General features: G+C 55.0%; 4 protein-coding genes across 4 annotated transcripts; 2 read left to right on the plus strand and 2 right to left on the minus strand.

Moving 5' to 3' along the window:
* Positions 1–1,119: 1,119 nt before the first annotated feature.
* On the plus strand, positions 1,120–2,868 carry bdc1 (Bromodomain-containing protein 1; the record flags this gene model as incomplete). The annotated part of the gene is made up of 1 exon (XM_036635105.1): positions 1,120–2,868. The coding sequence occupies one exon, from the start codon at positions 1,120–1,122 to the stop codon at positions 2,866–2,868; it is 1,749 nt and encodes a 582-aa protein (XP_036500426.1).
* An 816-nt stretch (positions 2,869–3,684) lies between these two features.
* On the plus strand, positions 3,685–5,304 carry mfs2 (putative efflux pump mfs2; the record flags this gene model as incomplete). Its single annotated transcript, XM_036635106.1, has 3 exons — positions 3,685–4,303; positions 4,359–5,006; positions 5,060–5,304. 3 exons carry the CDS (start codon positions 3,685–3,687, stop codon positions 5,302–5,304), a joined length of 1,512 nt encoding a protein of 503 aa, XP_036500427.1.
* Positions 5,305–5,382: 78 nt separating this feature from the next.
* oxd-1 (Phenylacetaldoxime dehydratase) lies at positions 5,383–6,417 on the minus strand (the record flags this gene model as incomplete). Its single annotated transcript, XM_036635107.1, has 1 exon — positions 5,383–6,417. One exon carries the CDS (start codon positions 6,415–6,417, stop codon positions 5,383–5,385), a length of 1,035 nt encoding a protein of 344 aa, XP_036499960.1.
* Positions 6,418–10,171: 3,754 nt separating this feature from the next.
* CGCS363_v003259 (UNC93-like protein 2) lies at positions 10,172–11,742 on the minus strand (the record flags this gene model as incomplete). Its single annotated transcript, XM_036635108.1, has 4 exons — positions 10,172–10,800; positions 10,860–11,206; positions 11,270–11,550; positions 11,611–11,742. 4 exons carry the CDS (start codon positions 11,740–11,742, stop codon positions 10,172–10,174), a joined length of 1,389 nt encoding a protein of 462 aa, XP_036500425.1.
* Positions 11,743–12,789: the final 1,047 nt, after the last annotated feature.

The following is a 12,789-nucleotide window of genomic DNA, read 5'->3' on the forward strand; positions in this document are numbered from 1 at the left end:
TATCCGGCACTCGTGGAGAGACTATACGCCAGATGGAGAGATTCGGCTGTGAAGAGCATCAGGGAACAGGAGGAACGACTCATCGTGTTGGCTGGGGAGATAACGTCTTTGGATGCTGAGGAGAGAGCGGAGAAGGCGGAGAAGGCGAAGGCGGCTGCACCACCACGCCCGCCAGCTCCTAACGGTACCCCAGGGCCCAAGACAACGCCGACGCCGGTCCCGGTTCCATCTACGCTCCCGAATCCTGTGCAGGCCGCGGCTGCCCAACCGCAGGTCAAGCCTCCGGCTCCAGCGCCTCATGTCGAAGCACCGAGACAAATCAGACCCGCCCCGGCACAGGCCACAGCTCCGACGCAAACCCCAGTGCCAGTTCCAACACCGGTACCTCTGCCTCCTCAAGCTCAAATCAAGCAACCCCCGACTACGACGCCAGTACCACCACCGGTTCCGCAAACCGTACCTGCCAGGCGAGATGTAGCCGCCCCTGCAGGTGCCTTCCAACAGCCGCCGCCGCCTCCGCCTCCTGCACAAGCAGCAGCGGCTGCTGGGGCATCTCCTGCACCTGCGAATGCTCCAGCTTCAAAGCCGCATCAACCTCCAAAGCCTCACAGTGGCTCTGGTCAGGTCTTGCAGCCCCCTGTTGGTGCTGGTCAACCACCAGTGAGGCCCGGGCAGTCGACATCGCCAGTGCCTCTGCCAGCGATTTCACCCAGGCCAGACAGTGTTTCGAAGACGCGTACTCCTGGCCCGCCAACTCCTGCACAGCCAGCAACCCCGGGTACTTTCAAGTGGGAGAAGCCTTACCAGCCGACTGCTCAAACGCCTGGCCGTCCTATGCCTCCACAAGTGCCTGTAACCTCAGGACAACCTACGTCCGGTCAGCATCATCCTTCACAATGGTATTCTCAACCTCAAGGTCAATATCATGGCCCTTCGCATCCTCCACACGTACCTATTCAGCCGAGCCCAGGCCAAAGGTATCCTCAGCAATCACAAGCTATGCTAGTACCCCCTCAGGGTCAACCACAGCCACAACCACAACCTCAGGCTCGCCCACCGCCTCAAGGTCAAGCGCAGCCTCATGGGCAGACGCAGCCAAAGGGGCAGCTGGTTGCGCCGATGCATTCGACGCCCGTAAAAGGCCCACCAGAGGGGTCTGCGATCCAACCCCCGGGTCGGCCGATCTCCACGACGCCGATTGCCCCTCCGGTCCGACCTCAACCCGCACAACATCAACAGAGTCATCCACCAGCCGCTCACTCATCTCATCCTCCTCAACCTCCTCAGCCTCCACACCCACCGCAACCGCCAACGGGCTACCAACCACCTCCCCAGCGGCCCCTGGCTGCATCACCTACGCCGCCATCCGGTCCTCCAGCACCAACTGCAGGTGCTGCAACGAGATGGCCTCAGTCGCAACCACCACCCTATGCGCAGCAGCAGTTTAGTCCCACGCCTGCTCCCGTTCAGCCTCCCAAAGCTGCCGAGAATCAAAAGCGTGTCACTTCTCCCTTCATTAAACAGCAGCCACATACTGCCATTCCAGCTCATCTGGCTCCGCAGCTTGCAACGCCAACACCGCAAAGATCCGCAAACACGCCCATTCCGCCGCCGCAAACTCCTGTCACTGCGCCTCCCAACTTTTTGATCACGGGCTCCGGAACCAAGTGGACGAACAAAGCTACACCTTCCACTCCTCGACCGTCTGGAAGGGAAATTCAAAGCCCCGCTTATGAGCCGTTGAGCCCACCTCAGCAGCCGGCGCCACTGCCAACATCGACACCCTCTCAATCATCGAAGAAGGCTAGCCCGAAGCCGGTCACAAAGCCCGAGACGAAGACGCCTAGAGGTCGCGGCCGGCCTCCCCGCAGTGCAAATAAAATTCGGGCTGGCAGCACACCATCCTCAGTCGTTGGCGTGCCGCGTAGAAGCCAGTCAGTCGCTTCTCAGACGGACGAGCTTTCCATGGACCACGTTGATTTGGCACCGAGAGTTAAGGACGAAAATGCCACTCCCAGGGTGACGCCCAGGGCTACGCCCAAGCCGCACGACGAGACCGGAGATACGACTGCAGACGAAAGTGTACCCAGTCGCAGAAATTTGATTACACCCAGCGGCGTGGCGTCCCGATTGGCCCATAAGCGCAAGCGACAGGACACGCCAACAGACCTACCAGCAGCGCCGCCAACCACCGTAAGTTGGACGCGTCAGTTTGGTCGTGTTAGTGCCGCCGCTCTCGATCAAATTTCAGCACACAGGTTTGCCAATCAGTTCGCGAACCCAATCCGTGAACGCGATGCCCCTGGTTACAAGGGTTTAATCTTGCAGCCTCAAGACATAAAATCCATTCGGGCAGCGATTACCCACGGTAACCGAACAGCTACGGAAGCCGCCAAGGGTCTTCCAGACGGAGACCCGGGCACGGGCACGGTTATCCTGCCTATTGGCGATGACTTGGTCCCCCCCAAGAGCATCATCAACAGCGCACAACTTGAGCGGGAACTTTTCCATATGTTCTCAAACGCCGTCATGTACAATCTGAACCCCAGCCGTGGGCCGGGACCGTCCTTCGTGAGGATGGAAACCTCAGAAGGAGCAGACGCTCTTGGATATGAGGTTGATGAAGATGCCGTGGTTCGGTCGACAAGGTCGATGGCTGGAGAAGTCGAGAAGATCATAGGAGAGCTCCGTAACGCAGAGAAGGGTCGCTCAGGACAAGATCCGTCGACTTCTGGCAACACCAGACCGGCTAGCGTCGCCACCGGTGAAGACACGCCGATGGCCGAGGACAATGATGCGGACGAGCTGGCTGGAGAAGCGGATATTACTTCAACCACGCGCAGAAGACGCGTGGGTACTAGGAATTGACTACCGCCGCGAATGGTGCAGTCTATCGAGCTGGAGTAGCACATTGGAAACGGGCTATTATTACCCTGCATTAGTTTAATTAGGATACAGCAGGCGCGCCGCGGCTTGCTTGCTTACGATAATGTTGACAACGTCCGTCCGGGGCCAATAACCTATAAACGTGCCTACGTGACCAAAGTGTTGAGGGTGACCGACTGTTGCGGTTGTGACGAGGCTTAGTATAGAATTGGCGAGTACGACGATGTTCAGTATGACACAGATCTTACGCGATGCAGATCGGGAAGTGCACTTCGGAATGGTAGTTCGGGCAGACTTTCTCGGGAGGTATTGTTCGGGCAGACTATTCTGTTTTTGAGGTGAATGCTTATTGGTTGCCTCCCATATTTTGGCCAGGCAGACGTCACAACAGCACCAATCAAAGAAGCATTCAGAACAGGCAGTCTAATGCAAGTCTAGATTGATAAACGAAGCTGCAGTCATATCGGAAACGTCACCGGTGACCGCCGCGCGGAGGGCGCTCGGGTCCGAAGGAACGGCATAAAGGTGCTTCCCGATATCACCTTTATTTCCGAAGATCCTTCGCTATTACCCGAGCGAAGATGTCCAAAAAGACAGCAATACCCATCTCAAGACATGTAGTTGTCAATATTCTTTCTTCTTATCATTGACACGGGTGGTTTGGGTCCAGCAGAGGCACCGCAACCTCAACATCCGCTTCTTAGTGGACTCGTTTACCCAACCGATTATCAGTGCCGGGCTTGATTCCTCAACTCTCAAATTCAGAAGAAAGCAATCAAAACATCAGACATCGCTATCATGGATCCAGAGATATCTCGTGGAAAAGATGACATCCTGCTGGCTCCCGGCCCAACAGACCTCGAACTCGCCGCCCTGCCGGGCCCGGCGCCGAGCACCGGCCCCACCCATCCGAAAGACTCGGACCCCTTCTTGGTAACCTTCGCCGAGCCCCACGACCCCGAGAACCCGCTCGACTGGCCCGCCGGCCGCAAATGGATGGTCACCGACGTCCTCTCGGCCACGGGCTTCAACCGCATCATGGTCTCGACCATCATGGCGCCCGCGCTGACCAACATCGCCGTCGAGCTCGACATGTCCTCGACCGAGTCCGCCATGGCGCTGTCCATCTATCTCCTCGCCACTGCCTTTGGCCCACTCATCATCGGACCCATGTCCGAGATCTACGGACGGCAGGTCGTGCTGCACGCGTCGAGCGTCTGGTTCCTCATATGGAACGTGCTGTGCGGGTTCGCCAACACGAAGGGCACGCTGATTGCTGCGCGGTTCCTGGCGGGCTTTGGCGCGAGTGCGATCTATGCGCTTGGAGGGGGCGTGCTGGGGGATATTTGGCGGCCGGAGCAGAGGGGACGGAGTTTGGGCATGTACATGCTGATTCCGCTCCTCGGTGCTGCTGTTGGTAAGTCTGCTCCGTCTTTGATGTGAGGAGAAGGGGGCAAGCTGACTTGAGCCAGGACCTATTATTGGGGGCTTCATAGCAGCGCGGACGACCTGGCGGTGGATGTTCTGGTCGACGTCCATCTTCCAAGCCGCCATGATCTTCGTCTCCTTCTTCAGCTTCCCCGAGTCCTACGCACCGCTGATCCTCCGCCGGCGAGCTGCGCGCCTTCGCAAAGAGACTGGTGAGCCGCGGTACCACACAGCCAGCGAGCGAGTCGACGCGGGCAGGTCCGCCTCGAGCGTCCTCGCGCGTGCCCTGTCGCGGCCCCTCCGTCTTCTGCTATTCCACCCCATCATTCAGGTCTCCGCCGTGCTGTCGGGCTTCAACTACGGTATTCTGTACGTGGTGCTGTCCACGTTCTCCAACTTGTGGAAGGAGCGGTACGGTCAGTCTGTGGAGATCAGCGGGCTGCATTACATTGCCTGCTCGTTGGGAGAGCTAATCGGCGCGCAGGTTGGCGCACCGATGATGGATTACCTCTACCGACGACGCGAGCAGCCGCGCCCGGAGTACCGCGTCACGCTGATGTACTTTGGCATCGTGCCGTGCTGGGTCGGGGCATTGATGTACGGGTGGACGGCTCAGTATGGGCTGCACTGGATGGTCGTCGATGTCGGAGTGGTCATCATGATGTTTGGGTTGCAGCTGGGCGACATGCCTTGTAAGTCTCTGATGCCACCTTTTTCCCAAGACGGAGGCTAATTCTCGTATAAGTGACGGCGTATGTCATCGATACGTATGGCGAACACACCACCAGCGCTATGGCGGCGACTCAGTTCGTCGAGAGCTTGACTGCGTTCTTGTTCCCGCTCTTTGCGCCCAGTATGTATCGCGCGTTAGGGTATGGCTGGGCAAACAGCCTGATGGCACTGGTGGGCACGATGCTGTCCGTCACCTTGCCTGTGTTTCTATGGAAGTACGGCGCCAGGCTTAGAGCCAGGGCCGTATCGACTTACTAGGACACCTGTTATTGACGAAGGGAAACACGCTTGGGCATTGGCATGTTAAAGGGGTTAATACGTGCATTATCTCAAACATTAGCGAGCCACCGTGGTGCTCTGAACAGCCGCGCTGCCATCGTATGCCATGAAACCAGTGCCTTCGCGGCAACCAATGTACTCTGCTTGAACATCTCCACCCTTCAAGATTGACGTCTCCTCCCACAAAGTGATCTTCCCAACCCCGTTCCCCATCGGCCCAACCGGGCAGTACGCCTCCATCCACTTCTTCCTCAGCTTGACATGGCCCCTGTGCACACGCCCAGCCCGCTCAAACTTGCTCATGTCCATCCAATAGAACAGCTCAATCTTGCGGTTGTGGTTCAGATTGACGGGTCCTTCGTGGTCGCGGAACCGGCCGTGCTCCGGGACGTAGCCCATCCTGACGTCGAGCAGCCCGTTCGCGGCCGCGTTGTCGCCGAGGTGGTGCATCCATCCCGTCACCAGCTCATCGAACTCCTCGAACCAGTACGTCCTCTCCGTGGGCGTCATCGCGGAGTGGTCCTGCCCCTCGACGAGGAAGCAGATGTTGTCCGGCACCTTGGTGATGCTCGTGCGGCCCCGGCGGATTTCTTCTGACTCTGGCGTTCGCTCGGGCATCTCGGCCAGGGGCGAGGAGAACTTCTCATCCGCGGTGGCCTGGGCGAGGCGGTCGCGGAGACAGCCCCAGTAGCCGATCTTTTCGGAGAACATCTCCTTCTCCCCGAGGCCGTTGACGCCGTTCTTCAGGTCGGCGGTGCAGGCGTTTTGGGTGCGGCCGACGTCCACGGTCAGTGTCTCGCGCCACACGCCCGCGTCGTCGGGGAGGTTGTTCCAAAAGTCTTGCACGGGGCGGCTGGACCACCACTCGGAGTACGTCTCGGGATGCCAGTATGATAACCAGATCTGGGTGCCGAACGGCTTGTTCTTGGTGGGGTAGACGATGCGGTCGAGGTGTGCTTTGCCGTCGATCAGGGCGTCGAAGGACTGGATGAGGTCCAGCTGGCGGCCGGCGGGCTCATCGCCTGAGTACTGGACGCCGAAGATGCCGTAGATGAACTTGGCGCCTGGTTTGTGGGCAGCACGAGAAAACATGGTGAGGAATGAGTTTTCAGAATTGCCGAGTGTGATATGAACACAACTGCAGGCGCAAGACCTGGAGGTTTTACTTGAGATCTCCCACCGGATGACAGCTCCTCTAGTAGTCGACCATCCTGTTATTTATATTTCGTCTGATACCCGACGTCTCAGCCAGCCACGCGGAGCTCGTTGCATGAGACGAGGGGTAGACCGCCATTGCAGTTACATTGATGATCTGCAGTTGTATCTCATGTTCTGTTAGTCTATTGGGCGAAGAGCTGCAGCTTGGGATGCGTCAAGCTGATGGTCACACTCGGATTCCATCATAGCTTATCTTGGCCTTTCCAGAAGAATAAGGGTAGCCGTCAGCGAGAACGAGATATCGCCCAGCTGACCTTGATATGGTGCGCGATTGCCATCTTTCTTCAATGGAGACCTTCCCATAGGCCAGTCCTCATTCTTTCTACTGAAGTCCTAGCAAAGGTTTTGATTCCGGCTCGCTTTCCTATCATTAAGACTGCCTGATTTCCGCATATGCATCAGAATTCCGATTCCGCTCAGCCAATAACCAGCCGCATCTCAAGGTCCTGATTCCCCGCGGGAATCGCGGGAGATCATTAACCTATCTGTAATCAATAATCCAGCGCTCCCGGTTGGATCACACGATCTTCAGCGGGATTGTCAAAAGATTTTGAGTTTTACCCCAGACTCTACCTGCAGCCTTATCAGCCAGGGTCCCTGTACAATCGATGCGGCTGAGAGACCTCCGCACCAAGATGAGTCGAAGTTGACGGCGATAACGACTCGACAGCACTGACGCCGGCTCCGGCCCGGCCCCACTCGGGGCCACGTCTGCAAGTCCGTGGGTCGTTCATGATCGCCTCTTCTCTGGGAAAAGCTTAGTTATTCAAGACTATTTTTTCAAATGTAGGATCAAGGAAAGACCATTCATTCCGTAACGCGGCAACAATATTCCTGGTGGCGTCTGCTATCGTCTTAATCTTGATCGTCTCTGTCACTGTGCCAAGCTGAATGATGGGAATAAGTCTTCCATGTAAGCGCCAACTCATGAAGACCTAAGCAAGCCATTACATTCTTCCCGCATTTTTGTATGATGCGGATGACTTGGGGGCAAAATGAGATTGTCTTTTTGAATAAGACGAAGATAAAAACCAACTCAAAGCACTAATAGTTTCTCGAACTCCACTTTCTGCCCTTCTAGGGCCTCTCCATACATTATGCCATGTACATAAGCGTCGCCGACAAATGTCACAGTGTTTTCATCCTTCCCTGGCACCTGACGAAAAAGGTACGGTACTCTGCCCCCTTCAAGAATACACACTCTGTCTCCTGCCCTGGCTGTTCTCGGTCCTAGTCCGACATAGCCTCTGTCTGTCATGAATACACACCTCTCCTGACACGTACGTTCCCATAACATATGAAAACTTTGCCTGAAGCTGTCCATGCCATTTTTGAGGTACGCATCAGCTATATGCATGATGCACTCTCCCCGGAAACCCCGTTGGACATCCGCCCACGTATGTTGTCTCCGGCTGCCTGAAGAGATAGCCCTCGCGAACTCCGAGAACCCATCTTTGAGCATGAGGCCCTTCTTGAGCTTTTCCAAACTCTTTGAAAGGTTTGAAGGCAAAACATCCGCTTCGCCCAATCCTTCCTTGGCCAGAGTGACGCACGTTTGCTGGAATAGCCACTCCTGGAATTCAGATATCAACGCCTCTTGATCTAGGCATTCCTCTGGAATGTTTTCCTCGCCACTTATCAAGACGTTCATCAGCACTTGCGAGAGTGCCATCTGATATGTCGAATGGCCGGCATCCTTGCCGAGTAATATCTGCAGTATCTCCCCCAGGTGGCAATCTTCAGGCGATGTCCAGAAAGCGGGACAGCATACGTTGACGGTGTCGAACGTCATCCCATTGAATATGATGATTCCGGGATGATGTTTTGATATTACGTGCCAGAACTTTCGGTTGAGGTCTCCCGATGCCTTGAAGTGGCCCGTCCTTCTAAATATGGGGATCCACGGCACCTCTTGGGTGTAATCAGGAACCCAAGTCGGCAAGCCTTCAATTTGGCTCAGTGCTTGGTCACCTACCCAACCTAGCGGTTCGAGATCCTCCTCGTACGCAAAAAAAGAAGCGACAGCAGCCATGATAAATATGGTTGAGGTTTCAAGGGAGTAGCCTACTGGAAGAGGAGTATTATCTGAATTGGTCATTCCTATGAGTTCGTTAACATATTTGGATGGGCTAGTCGCCTCTTAGCCAGATATAGACAGCACTTACTACTAAGACCAAAAAAGCCATAGACCTTGTCCTTCGGATCAGTGGCAATTCGGCTGCGTGACTTTTTCATCATCATGCTGAGGTAGTTGTAGGGTGCCCCCGTTGAACGTCGAATATGCTTATCCCTCATATCAAGTGAGAATGTTTCGACCCATTCTGCGCCCGCTGTAGCATATAAGTCAGGCTTGGACGAGCCATATAAGCCAATCAGCCCGCGTATGAGGAAGCTCCCACCAAACATACAGTCGAAATCAATCCAGATGCCTCCCCATAGGAAGTTGAGATCGGCGGCCAGCAACATCTCTTGGAGCGTCCAGACTCTGCTAAACCAGCGAATGCCGACCAAGAAGTCCACAACGTGAATGGCTTCTTCGCTAGTAGAATGACGTTCCAATACTCTGGTTATCATTCGAGCCCTGATCTGCTCTGCATTCAGCGGAGTCCTCAATCTGACTTCCGCGGGAGCCATTCGCAGCCCACCCAGCTTCTCCATTACCTTGTTTGCATTGAGTTGCGGCTCTCCCAACCATACAATGACATCCACAGCATTCTGAAAGATTCGACCCATCTGGGCGACCTGAGAATTTCTCTCAGCAGTGTCTTTTTGGTTGATACAGATTGAATCAATCCAGACAGGGTCAGTCACTCCGACTTCCCTCAGAGATCGAAGTGCGTTCGAGAGATTAAGCCTGACAGCTTTGCGCACCCCATTCAACACCAACCATTCGGATTCGATTGTCCATTGGGGCCCGATATCTTCATGCCGGGGACCGTCCCACGTGTATGAAAGGCATCGGTAACCGGGTGTATCATTGAGGTCGACGACTCGAAGCTCGCCTTCGACAATCTGCGACGAAGAATCGCTTGGTTTGATCTGAAGCAGTCTGATACAATCCGCCGATGGAAGAGAACGATAGAGCGGTTTTGACATGGCGACAGCAAATTTTGGTGACACTTTAGAGAAACCTCTGAAGAGGGAGAACGAGATTCATGGTACGCAAAGCATGATGTCGCGGGTGAGATTGGTTGCCCGTTAGGCAGCGTACTTTAAAATGGCATGCGACTGCGTGAGCCATGTTGGTTCAGGCGGCGCTAATTTCCACCCTCCGATTCGTTCAGAGTCTCAATCGCAGAAGAGAAGACAGGGGGCAAAGACCGAAGACGCATAAATTTTGGCTGACGCCTGATTTTGTCGCACACAACAGTCACTTTTGTCCTGCCAGTCTATAAACTCTCACCGAGGTGGATCATGAAAAGATGATAATCAAACCCCAAACAAGCAATCACTTCAACGAGTCTACAACCAGAAAATAAACCTAGATGTTTATGTTTCAGATCCGAGTGAAGTTGCAGTTGTCCACCTGTCCCCTGAATGTGGTATCGTTGTTCAAACCTACACTCCCGCTCATAATATGTCAGGCTATTGTGACCAGTCGTCAGACAAGGGGAGAAGAAAGGCCTCCTCACACCTCTTCCCTCTTACCCTGCACCGTAACCCTCTCCACCCCAATCTCACTCTCCGTCCCATCCGAGTTCTCAATCACCTCCTGCACCTCCTCCCCGCTCGTGTTCCAGTTCCCAAACACCGCAAGCAGCGTGAACGGGATCGTGACGCCCCACAGCGTAAACCCCAGAATCATCTGGTTCTTGTTCGGCCAGTGCGTCGCGCCCACCGCATAGGCAATTGTGCTCCCGATGCTCTCCCACGAGCGCAGGATGCCCGTCGTGCGCGCGATGTCGCCGTCGCCCTGCGCGCCCTTGATCTCGGCCATGAGCCAGTAGATGTACGTCTGCAGCATCTCGTAGAAGAACTTGAAGAACATGTACACCGTGAAGGCGGAGTTGAAGAAGGCACCGTCCCCGAGGTCGAAGGACGGCGGGTCCGCCATCGAGGAGAGGCGCGTCTCGATGACGGCGTTCCAGATCCAGGCGGCGGTGACGAAGACGAGGATGACGAGGTAGACGGCCTTGGACTTTGCGGAGCGCTCGAGGCTTTTGACGTCGAGGATGGCGCCGGTGATGAGGTTGGCGGCGGCGCCGACGACGGCTGTGAGGAAGGAGGCGAGGGCGCGGGAGCGGACGGTGAAGTAGGCTGTGTGGATTTTGTCAGTGGTGTTGAGGAGATGGGTTCGGAAGAGAGATGAGACGCACTTGTGAGGTAGTTGCCTTGGTATGTGGTGCCGAACTGCCCTGCCAGGAAGACGGGGATGAGCAGCAGCATGTACTTGTTTCTCAGCTGCTTCCAGATCGCGCGGGCTTCGGTGGCGAAGTTGGTCTGCTTCATGTATGGAATCTTCGTGCCGTCTGTTCTGACGACCTTTTGCGGCTGGGAGAGCAGCAGCGCGAACGGGGCACCCAGGGATGAGATGGCAACGAGGCCCAGGTAGGTCGTGTATGTCACCTTGCCCTTCTCAGATGTCTTGATGTTCAGCGCCAGAGAGATTGCACCGCCGACGAGGGGGCCCATCTGGCGGATACCCATCCAGATACCAACATATCTAGATCGAAACAAGTCAGAAAGAGCTGCAATTTGTTTTTCAGTGTAAGAGCGCAAGACTCACCGGCCTCGCTTCTCCGCCTCGGGATATCCGACGGCAATGCTCGCCTCCGACGCCCATAGTAAACTAGCCCCTATGCCGCACAAGGCCGCGCCGAGCAACAGAAACCACTCGTTTCCGTAGCGGTTGTTGCAGTAGAGGCCGGCTGCGTAGGGCGTGTAGAAGGCTGCGCCGATGAACAAGGTCCACTTGGCTGTGAGCTTGTTCGTGACACCGCCGGCTATGAAGCAGCCCACGGACATGAGTCCGTATGTGAGGGCATTCGCGGCATTATTCAGGAACGGCTGTTCGATAAGTTAGTGAGTACGAACTCTTGAGGCTGGAAATGAACATCAGGAGCTGACCTTTGCGTTTCCTCCGGCCCCCAGGTTATTCAGCGCCGTCCAGATGCCTGGCTCGCAGAATGCCACGAGTCCGACGATGATGATTTGGAACAGGCATGACCGGTAGAACTGGGCAAGCTTAGCGAGCGCCATCTTGAAGTGCTCTCGTTGATTATCTCACGTACAAGAAACAAGGACAGTCACAGGCTACGTTAATCGATTCAATACGCAGGAAGTAGTACAGTTTAAACCTCGAGCAGCAATGGCACCGGACGAGCACGCCATGACCCATCGGGAATGCGATTTTACAAAGTTTTGCATCGATGTTGAGCAGCGCAGCAGAGATAACGAGAGTAGAGCACGCAATTGTTCGGAGTGGACACGGCGGGTATACAATAACCGCATCAGAGGCCTCGAATTTCGCATCCCCCTGATGAAGCGTGGGATCGGAGGTGGACGTGAACATGCACGCGAAATGTTAGCCTCAATGCTTAGATCCACTTCTACCTGCCGATAGATGTGATAAGATCAATTGGCCAACTGCATTGTTCTGCGGGAGAAGGATTTGGGGGCGATTGTCTCTGAGGGAAGAAACGGTCAGGGTTCGGGATCACGCAATGCCCCACGTGGATGGTGTTGAATATCCCCGAAGGCTAAGGCAGGTTGACGTTCTTACCACCTCCCATTCGTTTGAAAAGCCATCGCTGATAGTGAGCAATCGGATTTGGTGTCCGGAAACCTTGAAAATCATCAGGCAGGGATACGCTCATACCAAATAATCTCGCCACGTGCTGCCGGATACGGCCATTTGGGTGGTGTGTGACTAGCTGACGATTTGAGTCTCTGGGATCTTCGACACTTGCAACGACCGTGACTTTGCAATTAACGAATGTTCGTGAAAAGGGAAATCTTACTGGGCCTCGAAATGATGGCTAGCCCTTGTTAGGGGCGTCGAGGTAATTATATGGATAGTGAAAGCTAACTTCCATAAGCGTCTCTGAGTTTAGCAACACAGGTCCTTGAAGATGGGAAGCTTAGTACCTATGCTGTATACTTTCCATGGAAGTACTCAAATAGTAGTAGCTACGTTGTACTGACGAATGAGTTTCGAGTCTAGCTGAAGAATGCGTTTCTGGTTCTACAGCAAAGTCAAAGACATTAAGTTACCATTAGACGCAACTCGCCATTAGATACCTAGGA

This window comes from Colletotrichum siamense (assembly GCF_013390195.1).
Source record: "Colletotrichum siamense strain Cg363 chromosome Unknown KSG_Cg363_contig02, whole genome shotgun sequence".
Taxonomy (NCBI): domain Eukaryota; kingdom Fungi; phylum Ascomycota; class Sordariomycetes; order Glomerellales; family Glomerellaceae; genus Colletotrichum; species Colletotrichum siamense.